Genomic DNA, 20,977 nt, shown 5'->3' with positions numbered 1-20,977 from the left:
GACACTGTCCCCTCTCATGTATGGTGGATTCCATCTCCATTTGGTAACTGGCTGATGCCCTTTTTTCTGGATTGTTTTGCTTTCAAGCAGAGTATTGTTTTGGGGGGGGGGTGGAGCTGCTAAGAAGCCTTCTGCTGGGTTCAAATAGGAACAGTTACCTTTGCAGATGGAGCAGTATTGCATATTACCAATGTCTGTGTCCAGACGTGGATGAGATGGCATAGTGTATATGGTTAGGCTTTGGTTTCACTGATGATGTTAGGGCATGTTCTTGCCTTGGTCCCTTACAGATGTTGGCAGAATTAAGGCTAATCTCTTTCTGTTCAAACAGGATTTCAGTTTGAAGGGGCTGTTTACTGATCCCTTATGGCAGTCCTTCCTGTTCTGGCACCTTGAGCTTAACTTCTTATCTAGGCCTTTCTAACATTAATTTTTTTTTACCCAACACCTGGGTGTCTTCCATGAGTTTTCTTCTACTTGATTGTTGTGCTGACTTTCTGTCCCTTTTGTGTTTCTTTTATCCAGCAGAGGTGGTGTCGTTTTTTGGAAGGATCATTCTCTGTCTGATGACATGCTAGGGACAGGAGCCAAGGTGGAATGTTAGAGCACAGCTCTTTTTGATGTGTGTGGAGGTTGGGGGAAAGACCCACGTTGCCTTCAACTCTGGAGGTATTGGTGGAGATAATAGTAGCTCTGACTGTAGCTAGGTCCAGTTTTCTTAAGTGTAGCTGCTTCCAGTACTTAATTTCCCTTGGCAAATTTTGTAGTGTGGCTCTTTGGGCCCTTGGTGCTGTCTTTATAACCTTATGCGTATGGCCACAGCCAAGGAATGGGACCTGGCTGTGTTTCCCATAGTTGGCCTTCTCACAAATTATGACATAGCATTTTGTTTTCTTTTTTTTCCAGATGGCTTTGTTTCTTAGGATTCAAGCAAAACCGTTCAGGTAGGATCCTTGTTATATAGCTAATATGGCCTTACTGTAAGCATGCTGTTGCATTTGCCATATGACCTCATGCCATGCATCACCACAAATACCGATTCCTCTCCAAATGTAGGAACTTCCTGAAAGAAAAGATGATTCTGTTTTGTACAGAGAATAAACACAGCCACAGGGAAGTATTAAGAAGTGGCCTCCTCTTAGATCAGTTGCTAAGGTAAAAATGTGTCTTATTTCTGTTTTGGTAATTAGCTGAGATTTTCCCTGAAGACCAGCAACTTAAATGTTGCACTAACTGGCCTTGTTGAATACTGTCCATTCTAGATTCAAAAGGAAAAGTTAAGCAGCTTTGTCGAAGACAAAAAAATGTGGTCTCTGATAGTAGGAAAAGGACTGTGTTTCACACTGGTGGTGTGATTCCATCATATCTTCAGAAGTCTGCTATCTCCATTCTTGTGCTCTCTCTTGCTGGTGTGATTCTAGCAGTGAATGGTGACAGATGGGCGTCTTACTTTACAGACCTTTCAGGATACTACTGATATCTAGGTCAAGACACCAATTCCTATGTATCTGCAAAAAAAAATTTTGATCTGATAGCAGTGCCCTCCCCCTCCTCAACTGTTTCAGAAGAATGAATATCACAGCTCTTTTGACTGGTAACAGATCAGAAGAACAGATCATTTGTTTTTCAGGCTAAAGTTTTCCAGTCATCTAACTCCCTTGGAGAGGGTAGGCCTCATACTTGGCAGCCCTGCGTCACTACTCCTGTACCACTGTCTTTGAAATTTGGCTACAGAAGTTGGCCTTCTTTCAGGAAGCAAACAGAAGTTGGTTACTGTAAGTAAATGAGGACATTTGATAAGAAGAAACTGTGTTGTGGTAGTATAGGATGAGAGAGGCAGCAAGGCAAGGGAAATGGGGAGCCACCTTCTGCCATGAGTCACCCATACAATATTGTCTACTCAGCTTTCCCTTTTATGCATCCTTCTTCCCTTATATTGGGTGGAAGTCTAGCCCATACAGAAGATGACTAATTTGTACTGACATCAGACAGATAGGTAAGAGCTAGTTTACCTTGTGGTACAGAATATGATTTATTTTAGTACCTTATTTTATGGTGGTGTCTTCAGTCCCCACAGACCAAGAAGACATAGCCCTGGGAATAGTTAAACACCTGATTGCTGTAGGATTGTGAAGCAGCTACCTGACAGATATGTAGGTAAGAGATTTTACTCTTGTTTGCACCTGTTCCCCAAGAAAGATGGAACTGGAGTTCAATTTTAGATCTTTCCAGGCTATACAAGTTCCTAGACATCAGAAAATTAGTCACTTATGTACCAGGGCCTGCTTTCCTTGCTGTGCAAAGGGGACCTTTTGGCCAACTTGGACTTGAAGGATTCTCAAGTACGCATTCTGACTCAGCAAAATCAAAGGCATTTCCTCATATTCAGTGTAGAGGAAAACCATATCATGTTGTTTCCTTTCTGTGTGGTCTGTGCACTGGCCCAGGGTTCTTCATCAAATGTTTGTATATTTAAAAAGCAAAGATGTCCTTGTGTACTCGGGCAACTGCTTCATCCAGCCTTCATCGTAGTAGGAGATGGACAGGTCCTTAGACCTGACAATGTCCACCCTTATGGTGTCCTCTCAGCCTGTCCATATTCATCTTAGAGCAAAATCTGGGAAGGTCTTTGTAGGGCTACATTTGGACATAAAAGTTTAACTTATCCTGACCCAAGAAAGAGCACGGATGTTGAAATCTTCTTTCTTACATCTGGCTCAGATACAGGGAGTTCTGGCAAGGGATAGTTTAAGTTCTGTAGGTTACTTGTGAGTATTCATCCTTATGGTACTGCAGCCCACATTACGTATGAGAAAATTCCAGAGGTAGCAGAGCAGCCGCTGTAGTATGTTCCAGGCATAAAGTAGTGTTTTTGTGGTGAGCTGTACAAATGGGCATCAGTCAGGGCAGTCCTGTGATTCTTACACTGGTGGGAAGATGCGTATGTCTTAGACTTGGCATGGAGGACAGTGCAGTTCTTTTGTCATCTCCGTCCATCTCAGCTGATGGGTTATCTGTCCACATAGATGCTTCATCAGTGCTTGAACTCCTCCCCTGTCCAGTAATGCCATGCATACCTACTAGTTCTTAAGTTCTCATTTGCCACCATTCACAATAGACTACATCATCCGGTGCTCATCCCTGTGGTTCAGATAACTGCTATATATTTTCAAGCTAGCTGTTATAGCTCCTTACTGTCAATTTTCTTCTTTTTTTGTGACATATTTTCAAGTTGTTGGTATATACAAGTTTATGTCAATATCTGCCTCCTTTCCTCTCTCTGTATATCAAGGCCTACCCAAGCCTAACCTTTTTCTCATCAGTTCTTGTGACAGAAAAACTTTCTTTTTTCCATTACTCTTAACTATCCTTTATCAAGATAATTCATTATCCACAGTTTCACTGGTGCTTACAGTTTTTCAACAGTAATGGAGAAGGGTTTGGGTTTCTGCAAGTGTTCCAAGTGTAGGCAGAAAATTCCTGTCCAGTATACTCATGAACTGTGCATTTTGTACCTGGGACTAGAACACTTACAAGTACAGTGTGATCTTTACCAATCTTTTGGTCTATGATTTCTCAGTAAGAGAAAAAAATAATTAATATTAAAGGACCTTCTGCTTGCAACATCAGGAGACTTGACTGAAAATAAGTCTTCTGCTAGAGAAAATGAAGGAAGAAAAATCAAAGAGATGCAGATTAAAGGACAAGAACATTGAAAAAGAGAAAGAAAAGAAAAAGAGAGACGTGCTGATCAGTCTCCTTCTCCTGGACCAAAGATATAAAAACTATCCTCATCTTCTGTTCCATTAGCACTGATCAACTTGGAACATGTCATTAGTAAACCTTGGGTGTCGATGGCTGTTGAGACTGACACCACTGTATTTCTAATAAAGTCTCCTTGTAGTGGAAAGTTCAGCTAGCACCGGATCCCTGGAGAGGGGGATGTATATGTTCCTGGGCTACACACCTCCTTCAGTTTCTTCCCTTAGATCTACGAGGTCTACTAAGGGGCATCATAGGTGTTGATTAAGAACAAATAACAAAGACATTTCTCAAGGCTTGGATAGACGTGTGTCATCCCATCCCACTCTGCCTCTAGGATGGATCAAGTTGACCCACCAACTCCTATATCACTGCTCCTTCCCTACCACACTTTTTGTTGCTGGTGGCTTTAGAGCTGAAATCATTTGTGAAATATTCCTTATTGGTGTTGGTAGGATCTCATCTGTTCACACCAGTTATGCATCCGACATGCACTTCTCCAGTAACTTCAGAGTCCACTGTGTCTTGGTGCTGAGTGGTTAAGTCTAAGCTTTTGGTGCTCTTCACGATGCTGACAATTTTGTCTCCATTCTCAGTGTCTGGGATCTTGATACTCCATATGTTGGCTCCAATCTCAGCCCCTGAGCTTACTGGCACTTTGATATTGGGAGTATCCCCTTTGGCTCTATCTACTTCCTATTCTCTGAGGTTGGAGACTGTTTCAGCTGGGCTATCCTTGGTGCTTTTAGAGTATTCATCAGCATTCATATTTTCAGTATAGTATCATCCCCTGACTGTGTCAGTGCAGTAAGAGGATGCTACCTTAGTTTTGGCTCCACCCTCCGGCATCAGTCCATCTGAGCCCTACAGACGTCAAGTTTGCCTCAAAGGACAAACCAGCTGTAAATGCCTCAAACCAGTCTTTCAACTAGGTTCTAAGGACACCTCTGGATTCCCAGATGACTTCCCTCCCCAGGGTCCTAGAAAGTGTCCGTGAAAAATGAGACACATTGATTCCCCTACAGAATCTTTCACCGGACACAGACCTTGTCCCTTTCTGAGGACTTCAGCTTTGGAAAGATCATGGAATTACTGTAATAGAGGGAAGCTTGGCACACCACCTCCTCTTCCCTAGATGAGAAAGCATTCTTTGAGGCATTCCGGGTTGGTCCCTCTACTTCCTGTGTAGTTCTGTGCCACTGACCGCCTGTCTCACCAACCTTGTAGTGGAGAGGGCTTGGCAGAAACCTGCTGGGGTCAAACCTATCTCACATAAGCCAAACAAGATTTTGAGCCAGCACAAGGACGGGCAATATTGGAACAAGGGTCCTATGACAGATTTTTTGTAGTTGCAACTGCTACTTAAAAGTAGCTATCCGAGGAGAGCTGCATTGTCCATCCTCCTGATAGGGAGTCTGGGACAGTAGATTATTTTGGAAATCAGGCTTATATCCCAGGGATCTTTTCCATGAGGGCATTAAATTACATATCTCACATGACCAGGTTCCAGAGGGACTTTGCTGGAACAGTCATTGGATTCCCTTAGGAGGCCACCAACACCGTTTACCAGGAATCCTGAATCTGAACTTTATACAATGTTGCTTGTTACTTACCAGTCTGTGAGACTGCTTCACAGTGCAGCAGACGGAGCAGCTAGAGCAGCAGGTACTTGCATTGCTATGTGCCTCCATGTTTATGGCCTCCGATGACAAACTCAATCTGAGGAACAGTAGGGAAACACTGTATTATGAGATGGGAGAGATGGAACGTGAGTGCTGTAGAAGCATTTGTGTAGAAAAATTGCCTTCACTGATCCACCACGAGGGTATATAACCCATCAGTCGAGACTGACTGAGAGGGATGATAAGAGTCCGTCATTATAGTTTCATAGATTGTTACTAGGCTGATGACTCAGGAGGCCTTTCTAAGCCTAGCCAAGATTTCCCGAAAGAATAATGATGTCCTGTATCCAAATAGGACATTGAGGGCCAGACATTTATAAGCTGCCTCTGTCCATAAGGGACATGGGTGCCAGGCCCTGTATAAATTTCTTATTCCCCATCCACTGGTCTAGGTTGTGCTTAAGCTGGGTAATAGACAAACTCAGCTTCAGGTGGATGGGAAGCCTATTCCATAGGAGGGGCAGTCTCTAGAATACATTTCTTTGTTTAAGTCAGAGACAAAAATCCTGGTCCCTAGACATTGTATTTCTGGTACTATTTGACTTACAACTATGTAGGAGATTTGTAAATGTGAGGTTTGTGGATGCCTTATAAGCCAGGAATAGTTCATCCCCTCAGCAGTCTGTAGGAGACTGTGTAGAGAGAAAGGGGTTTAATGCAATCTGCATAAGGCAGGTTTATTATGCCTTGTATCCTTTTTGTAAGGAACCTCTGAGGCCACTGTAGTTGCTGCATATTCCTGGTTAGGTACATACCAAAGGAAGCATTGTACTGTATGATTTTTCTGATAAGGGCAGAGTACAGTGGGATAATGACCTCTTTGGACCTAGATGCCATGCCCTTACTTACAAGTTGCATAACATAAAAGGATTTCTTCACCATAGTGGCCTTAATGGTGGTCGAAGGTAAGGCTACTGTCTGTGCGTACCCAGGTCTGTGACTACTGAGTCGACTCTTAGGGGCATATTATCAACATGGTAACTAACCAGAATGGTTGACTTTGCACAGGGTACAACTGTGCAATTCTTTGCATTGAGTATAAGATCTTGGCTTTGGCACAGTTTGTCAGTTAGAGATAGGTCTTCTTGAAGAATGCTAGTGTCTGCAGGGTTGTCGATGATAACCCCCAGCTTGCAATCATCTTCAGACTTAGTCAGTCATAAACTGTCAGCATTTGCTTCCATTTCAGAGAAATAGATGCCAAAAAGGAGCAGGTCCAGTACTGAGCACTGGGAGACTCTGCTTGTGACTGGTTTCTTAGTGGAGGTGGCCTCATCTATTTTGACCTTCTGGGTCATATCAGTGAGCCAGCTGGTTATCCAGTGGGTGATAAAAGGGTTTATACCTAATTTAGTGAAGTTGTCCATAATACCCGAGTGGAGTTTTGTATCAAAAGCCTTGGCCAGGTCGAGTTAAGCTGAGTGCACAGTCTTGCCATCATCCAGTGTTTTGGTAACCCTCTCAAAAAAGTCCACCAAATTTAACAGGCATGACCTTGCTTTAACAAAGCAGAACTGCGATGGGTCCAATGTTTGCAGTTACTTATGTCTTCATTTATCATGTCCATGATAATTTTTTCCATAGCCTTACTTATGAGGCTGGTCAGACTTATGGGCCTGTAGTTACCCGAATCAGTGTTTGGACCACCTTTTGTATAGGGGAATGACTGTAGCCATCTTCCATTCCTTGGGTACAAAACCTGACTATAGGCTCCAGCTAAAAAATGATTCAAGTGGACCAGAGAGGTCATGTTTTATGCTTTTTGTTAAGCATCATGGGATGTTATCAGGGCCCATTAATGCAGTGTTTTTGGCCTTGGAAAGTGCATTGATGACCTACTCCCTGGTATTGGCCGGGAGGGGACGCTGTGGTATGTGGCATTTCCATTTGGGGGGAGAAAATTTAGCTGAACCAGACAGCCAAAAGGTTGGCAATGGCCTCTGGTTCTGTCTGGTTGATGCCATTTACATTAAGTTCTGCTCATTGTTGCACATTTCCCCTGAGGTTATGGACCCAGCTGTAGAAAGCTTTGTAGTCGCCCTTTGCCTGAGAGGCTGCTTTTTCTTCAATTTTAGCCTTTGAAGTATTAATTAATCCTCTTAGCTGCCTGTTTAGATTGGTCAGGGGACTTCTGGTATGCATAGCTTTGTCCCTCGTACGAACCTCTGAGGTCACTGTATTAATTGACAAGACTGTGCACTCAGCTTGTAGTATTAATTAATCCTCTTAGCTGCCTGTTTAGATTGGTCAGGGGACTTCTGGTTTGCATAGCTTTGGTGCTCCTATGCATGGCCAAGGTTTTTTTTTTCAGTGATAAATGCATAAGATTTCTTTTGCATTCCTCAAGTTGAGTGGAACCTGGAGCAGAACCCTGAGAGGTACACAGAAATGTGAAAAAAGTAGTTGCCATTCTTCTAGCCCTTCAGGTATTCAAAAGTGATTTAAGAGTGTGTGAGGTTGGAGACAGACACCATTGTAGTAATGTGTGCAAACAAACAAGATGGCAAACAGTCTTGTCAACCTTGCAGACAAGCTGTGATAGGTAGCAGTCTGTTTGCAGGCTGCCTGTATTTCCTCAGTCTAGAAATTCCATAGGGACAAAACGAGCAGGTCTTGGCTCAATGGCTATCAGAGAAAGCTGGACCCACAGGTATTCTAAGATGGATCTACTTCACTTGTTTGAAACTTCTTTGAACAAGAGAGGATAGAGACTCAGTTTAGTGAAAGTACACTTAACCGAAAGTGCACTTTCGCGAAACTCACTTTACTGATCTCTGACTGTATTTTCGCACTTAGTATACATAAGTAGTGAGGGTCCAGTCCAGCAAATAAAAACACATTTTAGCAGGGGGGTAAACTCCCCTGTGCCCCCCAACCCCCCACTACTTATATATACTAACTCAGAGATCCCATTACAGTGGGGAAAAGGTATGTTTCCTTGTCTCCACTGTACTGCGGCTCGGCAAAGTGAGTTTTGGGAAAGTGCACTTTCGGTTAAGTGCACTTTCGCTAAACTGGTCAAGATCTTCTCTTCTTCAAACAAGTGTAATTTCAAACAAGAGAAGTAGACCCTCTGCAATATATCCAAGAGTCTGGGACTCTTGTTGTCAGACCTGTTTGATGCAGACCTTTTGTTGCAAATTACTCATTTTAAAGGCCTGGGGGGTAGATGTTTTCCTCCCAATATTGAGATGAGCCCAGTAGTATGCCTTTCTCTTCTGCTCCCTGATTCTGAGGGTACTGAAAAAAAGGTAAGGGCAGATGGAGTGAATGCTCTTCCATACTTCTCAACTGTCTATAGTTTTACAGAATGTTAACATTTTTGCCTTCCATTTTTGATCTGTTGTTAAAATGTGTGGCTTTCTGGCAAATCATTGGTGACTGCAGTCAGTAAATAATGACCGACATTTAAGTTTCATACTTCATACCCTTCAGGAAATAAATGCAAAACCTGCTATTCTAGCAACTTTCTTGGTTTATAAGAGAAATATTTAAAGTTTTCCACTGATTTTCTTACTTCGTCCCCCAATTAGTTTTGGCTTTGTCCCCATTATTGCACTTAGAGTTTAAGAGGTACGTGTTCTGCTGATTCTCCACTCTAGTCCCCACTTGGCATGGAAAGGACCTCTATTTCTACCCCATAATAGTACACTTTTGAAACAAAAATAAGGATCTTAGATGTATCCAGACCTGTGGACTCCATATAGTTAACAGCTTGAATGATGTCTGCCTGCTGCCATTCAAGGACAGGCTGTCACAAGTGATCGTTATTGCAAGCAGCAGTAATATGTGGCACTAAGAGATAAACCTGCTTAAGTCAATGAGATTTTCAGCATGGTGTACTTCCAGGACATTTCTGCTAAATGGTGCTCCAGATATCTGATTTTTGCGGTAACTGGCAGAGTGTTTAGCCAGGATTTTTCTTACCCCTGTCAAAGTGCATCTGTCATCCATCTTAGTATGATAACTAATGGATATTCTTCGTGTTTCACTGTTGCAGTCATCACACTTGGGTTATCCTGCCAGGGGTAGCCCTCAGTTGGCCCGAATACCAGAAGCTTAGTATTTCTGCGTCAGTTGCTGTCTTTCCAGGACTGACGTCAGGTCGTCAGTGGTATAAAATCAGGCAGCCGACGCCATTACACCAGTCTTTCTTGCCGCAGAGCCTGAAGCAGAAGCAGTTCGCACAAGTGCCGGTCAGCCGCTACCCAAGCATTACCACCTGCCTAACTTCTCCAAATCCAGGGCAGGCTTTGCAACCACAGTCTTGCAGGGCATCCTAGCCAGCCCCCAGTCTTTTTGACTGCCTCCACCCTTTTCTTCAGCTTTGGGAATCAACCCAAGTGTAATGACTGCAACAGTGAAACAAGAAGAACATAGTACAGTTGTGTGCACTTACCATAAATGTAGCTGTTCGAGTGTATTCACTGTTGCAGTCCTGGTTTCCCACCCCCCCATCCCCCTCGTCTCTCTCTCTCTCTCTCTCTCTCTCTTCCTCGCTCCTTACAGGGATTTTTGGTATTTACTTTCTACTGGTGGTGTTCTTCCACCATAACCTAGCTCCCTGTTTGGGGGCTTCTGACATTTGGGGCAAGAAAAACTGATGTAATGGTGTTGGCTGCCTGATTTTATACCACTGATGACCTGACGTCAGTTCTGGAGTGACAGCAACCAACGCAGAAATACTAAGCCTCTGGTATTCAAGCCAACTGAGGGCTACCCATGGCAGGATAACCCAAGTGTGATGACTGCAACAGTGAATACACTCGAACATCTACATTTATGGTAAGTGTACACAACTGTACTTTACTGTATTTCTTTTTTTGGTGTTGTTTCTTAGTATGATAACTTATCAAATTCCCTTTAACCTCATGCTGTTAATAAAACAGGGTTAATGCATAAAACAATGCACAAGAAGCAGTCTTTCACCTTGGGGCTTAAACTTTGTTCTCCAAAAGACCAACACCACTTGAAGTTAGAACTGATTGGATGATAATTATTTTAATAGCTGAAAGATGGATGTTCTTCATAGTCAGTGTTACAGTGCTAATTCCTGGGTCTTCCTCCATGCAAAAGCCCGTGACCAGCAAAATTCCCAGAGTCTTTACGTCTTCCCTAACTGACAGATTTCTGAGGACTGACATCTGGATGTCATAGTATAAAAGGGCATCTGTCGGTGCCATCTTTCAGTTTTTTCTAGCCATGCAAATCAATGTGCTTCTCTGTTTTATCTAATGCTTGCAGTCTGTCAGCTTGTTTAACCAGAGTTCCTACAACCTGCATTCATGCAAGTATCCTCTTGGGGAATTCTTCTGATTAATGTTTAAAATGGTAACTGTTTGAAGTGTGGGAAGCAAATCTCTTATTAAGATTTCCATTCCTTTTATTTGCTTTGTTTGGGGCATCAGCACATTTCCATTTGTCAGAATTGTGCTACGTTTCACTGCAAAACCCTTAAGTGTAGGGCCAAAGTCCATGCAGCCCACACAGAATCCTTATACTCAGTGCCACCCACTTTGCACACCTCAGCTGGTTCCTTGTCCAAGAAACAGAAAGATAAAAAATGAGGGAGAAGATCGATGCAGATGACAGAGAACCTTCCTGTCCACATTGTGTCTTCGGTAGACAACTTAGCTGAGACACCTTTGCAGCCCCAGTGGTCTGATGACTGCTAAGCCCGAGCCTTATGGCACAACACCTTGGGAAGTTGTCATGGCAGGTTGCAGCACTACTATGACAATTTTCACACTGACATTAGTTTGGTACAAAGCCATTTTGGCAGCTCCAGCTTCTTATATTTATAGGTAAGTACTAGGCTAGCTACCTGTGTGGGTCATGTTAAGCCTTGCTAGTTTCCCTTTTTGTGCTTGATTTAACCTATCCCATTTGTTTAGAGACTGGCCTTGCCTATCTCATGGTCGATAATTATGTATTACCCCTACTGTGAATAATTGGGATCATACCGTAGATAGTTTGAGTGGACCCATGCATAGGGTACATTTTCTAATTTCCATCCATAGATTAAAACTGTACTTGAATATAGATAGAGATGAACTTTGTTTTATGTGGATAGGGAGTCTCTTCCAGAGCAGCAGTAACCTCTGCGAGATGCACCTGTCCTTCCAGACCATTCTGCTGATGTTGAAGTAGAGGTTTAGATCTCTAGACAGAGTATTTCTGATGTCATTTGACTTACTGATGTGCAGTAAATCTGTCAGTATTGGGTTGGAGGATGCTTTGCATGCCAGACACAGGTCACCTCTGAGCAGTTTGTAGGATACTGAGTATAGTGACAGTACTTTGAGTCAGTCCATGTAAGACATGTTGTTTAGGCCTTCTATCCTTTGGTATCTCTGCGGTGGTTCCAGTCGTTGCTTGTGCCTAGTCGGATACGTGCCAAATGGGTATAATATTCAATAATTGTCCTAATGAAGGCTGATTAAAGGAGGGCAATGACATCCGTAGTCCTAGATGCAGTCCCTTTGTTTATAAGTTGTACAGCATAGAAGGACTTTCTTAAAATAATAGACACATGTTGGTCAAAAGTTAGGTCACTGTCCACTGTCCACCAGGCAGGTATGACCCTAGCCCTGAGCAGCAGCCTACCATCACCCAGAATGATACCGCAGTACAAGCAGAAAATAATTGACTTCAACAATTGGCTAAGTTTCTGGTGCCATTCTAAGGGAGTCCAGTATCTGTCTGCTTGGGATGACATGATTGACAGACCTCGATGCTTTGCCAGAGATGGCCTGCATCTGTCACTCCGGGGTTTCCGGATACTGGCTAAGGCTCTTGCCACCCCTGTAGTAGCCTCTTTTAGGTAATGTTCCAAAAACCAAATTACCACAGTAACCGCTATACATAAATGCAATCTTGGGGTCATGCTGCTCAATGGTAGAAGTCTAAATCTCAAGGTGCACTTGCTTGAACCACTCTTCAAAATGGAGACCATCGACATTTGTGCTGTAATGGAGACCTGGTTTTAAGCAGTAGAAAGCACCCCTGTGCTGCCAGGCTATAACTCATTCCACACCTTTCAGGCCCAGAACATGGACCGAATCTCCAAAGGTGGTGGTGTCTCCATATTCATAAAGGATATGCACACCTCCAAACTAGTAGCCCAGAGTGTAATGCATCTGAGATACTTCAGGTGCAACTAACATTGGGTAAGATGGCGATTCAGGTTGTAGCCTGCTTATGTTCCTAAGCACCCTGGAAACTATTAGGGTCCAACCCAACACACTCATACTAGGTGACTTTAACTACCCCTCCATCAGCAGGGAAAACTACTCGTGCACCAATACACTGGCCCAGTGCTTCCTGGAATTCATCACTTCCAATGCCCTGGACCAGCTCATTCTTACCCCCACTAGAGGAAGTAACATGTTTGACCTGGTTATTATTAACATGGGCAACCACTGCTCTACACCAATAGTCAATTCCTCCCTGGTTAGATCCGACCACAAACTAATCACCGTGAAAGTCAACATCTCACCCACACCCCCGCAAAGGTAACCACCATGAAAACTTCTCCAAAGCTGACTTTGGGCTCCTAAAAACAGAAGTGGCTAACATCACGGCACCCATGTCAATGGAAAATAGATGTATGACTGCCGAATCATACACCAATGCACTGTACAAACACGTACATAAATGCATGGGACTAGCCATACCCAACAGAACCAAGATGCTCTCCTCCAAATAAAGGAAGCCAATCTAGTGGTCCCCCCTGCCATTAATAAACTCTATAACAGAAGGAAGAAACTGTTGCAGAAAAAAGTGAAGTTCCAAGACTGGAAAAACTCCCTTATTAGCCTCAACAAAAAGCTGAGATCCCTCATCAAAACCTCTAAAGCTAGCTATGAAGGCAGAATTGTGGCAGATACTAAAAACAACCACAAAGCCTTCTATAGTTCTATCAAGAATCTCCACGGCAATACCCAGGTTTGCTCTGAGTTACTCCCCAATTGTACCTCCTATACTGAGCCAACAGATATTGCCAACATCCTGGCTGACAGATTCAGTGCCAGCTTTACCCCTCTCTCCCCCCCTAAAGGACCAATCACAATACCGGAGGAATGCCAGACACCCAGCATTACTAGAGCACAGGTTAAAGCGGCATTGTCCAAGGCCAAGAATACAGCTTCCATGGGACACGACAGTATCCCTGGATGTGTTCTATATGAACTACAGAGTGAACTGGCACCACATCTGTGTGCCCTATTCAATCACAGCCTCACCTCAGGCTTTGTCCCTACTGAATGGTGCACTGCTACAGTCATCCCTCTCCATAAAGGTGGAGTGACTACAGACCCTGGGAAATATTGCCCCATTAGCCTGAAGAGTCTGATATGTAAGGCTGTGGAGCGCATCATCTTGGACCTAATTAACAAGGATGCAGGGAATTTCCAAATGCTAGATCCCACGCAGTTTGGTTTGGTAAAAAGAAGATCATGCCTGCTCAACCTGGTTGACTTATTTGAGTCAGTCACCAGAGCTGTGGATGAGGGCAAGGCAGTTCATACAATCTACCTCGATCTGGCCAAGGCCTTTGATACCATTCTCCACTCAGGAATTATTGATAAACTCACCAAACTAGACATCAACCCCTATATCACTAGGTGGGTTGCAAATTGGCTCACAGATAGAACCCACAGTGTGAAAGTAGTGGACTCCCAAGTCAGACTGCCGGTCAGTCACGAGTGGAGTCCCACAGGGATTGGTCCTGGGTCCTCTCCTGTTTGGCATCTATTTCTCAGAAGTCCAGGCCAACATGGAGGGACTCTGACTGACCAAGTTCACAGACAACTACAAGCTGGGAGCCATTATTAACTCCCCAAGTGATGTAGATATCCTACAGAAAGGCCTCACTGAGATCAATGACTGGTGTCAAAACCGTGGCCTTAAGCTTAATGCCAAAAAAATGCTTCTTCATCCCCTTTGGGAAAAACTCACTTCCCACTAATTACCACATCGATGGGAGCCCACCGAACACTGAAGGCATTATAAGAGATCTGGGAACACAGGTTGAAAGCAACCTCTCCTTCGACCACTACATTGCCACTGTGGTCAGAAAGTCCTTCTATGTGGCAGATCTCATTACCAAGGGTTTTGCATCCAGGAAGAAAGAGGTCATCATCTCCCTCTACCCTTCCCTCATTAGACCAATCATCTAGTATAATGCCCCATTTGGCATGTACCTCACTAGACACATGCAACAGCTGAAACGGCCACAAAAGTACCTCACAAAGGCATCCTAGGCCTTAAACACATGTCCTACATGGACAGACTCAAGAAACTCCAGCTATTCTTTTGTCTCATATAGTCTACTAAGAGGCGATCTCTGCCTGACTTACAAAGCCATGTCTGACCCAACTCTATTAGAAATACTACATCTAAAGAAATCTCAATCCCTCCACACCACATGCTGCAGAGACCTGAACCTCATTACCACAATCAACATAACATGTTGGAGGGACAGGTTCATAACCCAGAGATTGCCCATGCTCTGGAATAGACTTCCCATACATGTCAAGCAGAGCACCTCACTGGCCCTCTTCAAGAGCAGTCTTGATGAGCGGATGGGAAATAGAAAGTTCACCCTGGGGATCTCTCCAGTGGCTCTACTTGATAGAGACACTGGGAACTAAAGTCAGGTGGCACGATGCCAGGGCACTTCTATGGGCTAGGCTTGTAAAGGCTTCCAGGCCATTAGCCTAGTACACACCTATGAACCTGTAATAATCATACAGAATATTTATTCATATGATGGAATGTTTTATTGTTCAAGTGTTATTGAATTATTAGCATTATAATTAAAACTAGGAAGTGATGTCATGATTAATTGATGTACTAGAAGGTATATAAATGATTTAAATGTTTAATTGCCTATGGCCTGATGAAGCCTACGGGTGAAAGCACTTGCCGTTTTTCTTGTGTCTGAATAAAATTCAGTTTATATCTTTTATATTTACGTGGTCGATCCGCTTCTTTTTTAAAAGCTGGTGAAGTGGTGAAGTGAATACTGCTGAAATTTGGAATTTATACTGGATTTATGTTTATCGAGTGGATTTATTGACCACAGTGTGGACTTGAGACATTTATCTATATATTGTGAGTGTCTGCTCACTATTTGGTAAACAGCAGCTTTTAGTGTTGATCTTAAGCAAATACTGCCTTTGTATTGAATGTACTGCCTTACCGCTCTCCCAAATTAACATTTTATATTTACTAAGCAACATCGGAGAAGCGTTTCAAATGGCCATTACTCTTTTTATTGTTATATAAATGTATGTTTGCTTTTGATAATTCAGAAAATATGTTTCTTGTCCAAAAAGTACTGTATCCAGGTCCAGTGATGTGCTCATTCTGTTGTATTGCATTCCTTGGGTACATTGCCCCCTTCAGTATGTACCTACCTGTAAAAGCATCTGACACAATGTGAATGATCACAGAGCTTTCTTACTAAGAAAATCATAGGCGTAAATCATGAAAGCTGTGCGGACTGTCCCTTTTCTCAGTGTCATATAGGCTTCTGAGAGGTTTTCTCTGCATACAGAGCCTCAACAAACCCTGTCCTGTTAGACCTTCTGCACATTTGCAGAAACAGTGGTGCCATAAACACCTGCTCAAGACATCTAAATCTCTTTTGCAACATAAACATAGCATATTGGAGGGATAAATATGTATCACAGAGAATTAAACTTCTTTGGAATGGCCTTGTTGTCAACATAAAGGAAAGTATTTATTTAATACTATTGAATGTAATCTGGATGACTGAATGGGTGACTGCAAATTGATGCCTGGTTTAGCATCATTGTCCCTCATGTAAATGTTCTAATCACCTATGAATTATTCATACTTATATGGTCTAAAACACTTTATGGGAATGTTTGGCTAGGTTTCTAAAGATCCTCATGGATCAATAGCCTATTCCATACTTATGAAGTTATTAAATTTAGAATCTGCCCACTTATGACAAGCCTCTGGGTGACTGATTTTCTCCACGTTTACCAAAGCTTGTGACGTCTTCATATCACTTTTTCTTCTACCCATTTTAAAGCTTCCTAGGTCAAGGATGAAATAGTAGAAATGTCAAAATTAGCTTTCATGCTTAACATCAATAGCTTACATTTTAGCCTTTTTTTTCTGTGAAAAGCAGCATGGCTTTAAGAAAGCCCACAGTATTACTACACAGTGGTGTTTTGAATGAATGTAAAGTTCATGGAGTAATTTTCATTGATCTTCCCAACCCCTTTTGACTCTGTGCCACAACGTCTACTTATTAAGCAGTCAAAATAGTATTGTTTCAATGGTAGAGGTCATCTGCCCTTACTTCGAGTTTGGGAATTTTCATTAGTCAGCACCTTACCTGTGTGATTCAGATTTTTGTTGACCATAATTTCTGTTTGGGTCTTTTTTGTTTGTTCTTTTACTTTTAGCATGCTGTACGTTTCTCCTAATGCTATTTAAGAATTGCATTATGCCCATTGATTGACTGGCATACTGTCCAGGATTAGTTGTGTGCATTATGCCTGTAGAATAATCCAGACATTGGAGAGTAAATGAGTAATACAAAAAAAACTCCAGTGCACTTCTATGCATTTTAGTTTGCATGCCTATTTTATGGAAAGACTTTTCTTCTGTACTAATTTTTATTTTGGTCCCCATGATTCGTCTGCAACGCAGTTTGGGTATTTTTGGTATTCCTGAATTCCTTGAACCCTCACTTTTTATTGGCTTGACTGTGCCACCTAAGCTTTCAACTTTCTACCTATTTGTTCAGCTTTTCAAATTCTGTCTCTATAGATTGTTCATGCTATCCACCACTGCTACATCTTTGCATCGTCAGTAAAGGGGTTAATCCTGTTCCTTGTTTAGATATGTCAGAATCAGACACTATGAAGAGTACCAGGCCAAGGAGGGCATACTTTTTGCCCTGAAGGTTTGAGTACTACCTGTCTGAGGCTTACTGTTTTAGGGAATATTAAATAAGATGTTAAGGTCGTCAATTAACAGTTCCATTTTGTTTACCTTCTTGAGGACCCTTTCTGACTTTTTTTTCTCTGCTTGCATTTTTAATTTTTAATACAAGCTTTAACATTTTCTTTAAAGTCTTATTGGCATCCAGGCTGCTGTTCTCAAGAAGATAATCTGTCACTTGGTAGAGTAAAAAAAAAAAAAAACACAATAAAGATTCAGTGAGAACTTCAAAATGTGAGGAATAGATAAGTCAGAAAAAAAAGTGTGACTGCATAGGGAAGCTTTTACAAGTTTAGAGTTGCAAAGAATGAGAATGGTTTTAAGACAACAGCAAGGATGTTTATGTATATTTAGTTAGAAAAAGTATATACATATAATAATTGAAACGGTAATGTACTTCATTTGACTGTAAAACTGTGTGTTGTCCAGCATTTTCCATCTTAGCACACCATTGTATTCTCTGTCATTCAGTTTTCTTAACTCACAGTACTGCTTTATCATAGCTCTTAGAAGTACATAGGTTCATAGGTTCATACTAGGCTATCTGCCCTAGGGCATTTATAAGCCTAGCCAGAATGTGTTTGGCTTTCACCACCCATTTTAAATTTATTTTGCTATACCCTTTTTCGAGGTTAGTATACTGTGCCTCTGTCTAGCAGTGACACAGAAGTGATACCCGGGGTAAACCTATGATCTCCCATCCACTCATCAAGATTCCTCTTGAAGAGAGTCAATGAGGGACTCTGCCTAACTTGGACTGGGATTTTATCCCAGAGTGAAGGGAGCCTCTGGGTTATGAATCTGTCCCTCCAGCATGTCCTATTTATTTCAGTGCTGAGGTTCAAGTCTCTCGAGCGCATAGCTCGATGGGATTTAGATTTTCTGAGGTGCAGCATGTCCATTAATTCCGGGTTGGACATGGCTTGATATGTCAGGCACAGATCGCCTCTGAACAGGCGGTATGCCACTGAGTAGAGCTGGAGCTTCTTTAACCGGGCAGCATATGGCATCTGTTTGAGCCCTTTGATCCTCTTGGTGAGGTACTTTTGGGGTCTTTCCAGTTGCTGCAGGTGTCTGGAAAGGTACATCCCAAAAGGGGCATTGTACTCAATTATGGGCCTGATGAGGGATGAGTAAAGAGGCACGATGACCTCCCCTGATCTAGATGTGAATCCCTTCATGATTAGGTGGGCTATATAAAATGTTTTTCTAACCACTTTGGCCACGTGGTTGTCAAATGAGAGATTGCTATCAACTTGGGTCCCCAGGTCCCTAATTACTTCTTCTGTACTTAATGGATTACCACCTATGTGGTAATTTGTGGACACTTTGGTTTTGCCAAAGGGGATGACTATACACTTTTTGGCATTTAGCTTGAGGCCATGGCTCTGGCACCAGTTGTCTGTTTCTATGAGGCCCTTTTGGAGGATGCTTGTGTCGGCTGGAGAGTCGATTATGGCACCCAGTTTGCAGTCATCTGCGAACTTGGTCAGCCACAGTCCTTCCGTGTTGGCCTGTACCTCCGAGAAATATATACCGAACAAGAGAGGCCCCAGGACTGAGCCTTGTGGGACACCACTTGTAACTGGTTTGGAGTCTGACATGGCTCCAGCAATTCTAGCTGAATTTTTACATGGTATAAGCAAAAGGTAGAGTATTTTGAGATAGATTTTTTTTCCTTGCTGTTCGGTAAGAATTGATATTAATGTATCTGCCATGCATCATTCCTGTTTTGATGTATTTAAGTTTAATGAAAGTACAATACAGGGGTATAGAGGTTAGACTCGCTGCCTCATAGTACTTGGCCTTAAAATTAATTTCCTGACTGGGTTATACTCTTTGTGGAGTCTTCCTGTCTTCCTTGTGTCTGCATGGATTTTTGTGGATGCTTTGATTTCCTTCCTCTTCCTAGAAGTATGCAATGCATGAATTAGCGATCCTTCAGACTGAATGCAAGAGCATGTTTGACTATACGTGCATATCTTTCAATAGATCGGTACTGTGTCCGTGTGCCTGTTTTGTGTCAAGGTAGGCTGTAGCTCCTTCACAGCTGTAAACTTAGTAAGGGTTATCAGAGAATAAATTAATAATTTTAATGTATTCTTTAATGTTGTGATTTTTTATTAACTGTTTTAGTAATCAGATGATGTGTGTACAGTTCCATTGTAGATAACATTAGTTTTCCTCTGCAGGAACAGAAAAAAGTGCTGTATCCATTGAAAAAGGAATCTGTAGTTCTGCTGTCCCCGAGGAAAAAGATACTGATGAAAGTGATGAAGTCCAGAGTCAGGGTTCTTCTTCTTTTTCTGAGGATTACATTGTTGTCCTTCCAGACTGTTTTGATACAAGTCGCCCACTTGGAGAATCCATGTACAGCTCTGCCCTTTCCCAGCCTGGCACAGAAGGGGACTTGAACATGGAGATAGAATTGGAAACTTTGGAGGATCGAAGTCCTGAAGGAGCCAGTAGGCTTCAAATGCACAGTGTGAATGATATGCTTTGTGCTTCACAGACCCTAGATACTATCACATTAACCCCAGAGGTGGTTCCACCAGCAGCATTATATTTGAGGTACAACTACACTTGATTATTTTATATAAAGAAGTGGTGTTGTAGATGAGCTCTTCTTTTATCCTTTGTAGGCACTGAACTGTTTTCATTTAGAATGTAATATTTTACTAGTGTGCATGTTTTATTCCTGAATTTGTTTTGCTTTGATTTTGCAGTTCTTGTAACTGCACAGTGTTTGCTTTGTAAGTGTATGCCCCAAATACACAGTGGTACTAGACATCAATGTCATTTTCCAGAATGATTTACCTACGTGCATTACCCCATTGGGCTTTTAGCAAGATTTTCATACAGTAGTTCACAAACTAGAAAACTAAAAATATGTGACTTATAGACAGCATCACCAATATAATAACTGGCTTGTTTGCCCTAGAAGAAACCTGGTTTATGCTTGCTGTATCAAACTGATTCTAACATGCATGAACCAAGTGTTTTTATTTCACTCCTTGCATGGCTCAAGTAACTTACTTGTGCATTAGCCATTATAGGCAGATGTCGCTCAGTGGTAGGAAAAGAAATGTTTAATGTATATGTTAACTTCTGAAGCAAAAATGGAACCTGCTTAATAGGTATGTCATTTATGAAGTGTTACAGAAAACTTGGTTCCTAGGTGATTACTAGGGTAATGGCACAAAAGCCTTTACAAGCCTAGCCAATATTACCCAGATTATGACAGTATTATATCTTAATTCTGCTGATACGAGATGGGGTAGTATCAGGGTAGTGAGGCCTTGGGTGTTGGAGCCCTGAGACATTTTACAGACTGCCTGTGTCCGTAAGGGACATGGACAGTACCCTGAGAGTGAATATATGGTCCACCCATCCATTTATCCAAATACTTTTTGAAGGGAGTGAGGGATAGGCTTTGTTTTATGAAGATGGGAGGTTTATTCCAAAGACGAGTTAGCTTTTGGAATACAAATCTGTCTCTCCAGCAAGTTCAGCTACATTCACAAATAAGGTTCAAGTCTATTGGAACA

General features: G+C 42.2%; 1 protein-coding gene across 3 annotated transcripts in view; it reads left to right on the top strand.

Moving 5' to 3' along the window:
* NBR1 (NBR1 autophagy cargo receptor) overlaps positions 1-20,977 on the top strand; it is a 1,427,595-nt gene that overhangs the window by 975,353 nt on the left and 431,265 nt on the right. For all 3 annotated transcript variants that reach the window (XM_044054653.1, XM_044054654.1, XM_044054652.1), the window contains one exon: positions 19,622-20,000. In XM_044054653.1, coding sequence (XP_043910588.1) covers positions 19,622-20,000 — 379 coding nt within the window. The remainder of the gene's footprint in view (positions 1-19,621; positions 20,001-20,977) is intronic.

Source organism: Protopterus annectens, chromosome 13.part0 (assembly GCF_019279795.1).
Source record: "Protopterus annectens isolate FY-2018-M chromosome 13.part0, PAN1.0, whole genome shotgun sequence".
NCBI lineage: Eukaryota > Metazoa > Chordata > Ceratodontiformes > Protopteridae > Protopterus > Protopterus annectens.
Note: the sequence above shows the minus strand (reverse complement) of the source record. Positions and strands in the feature narration are given on the sequence as shown.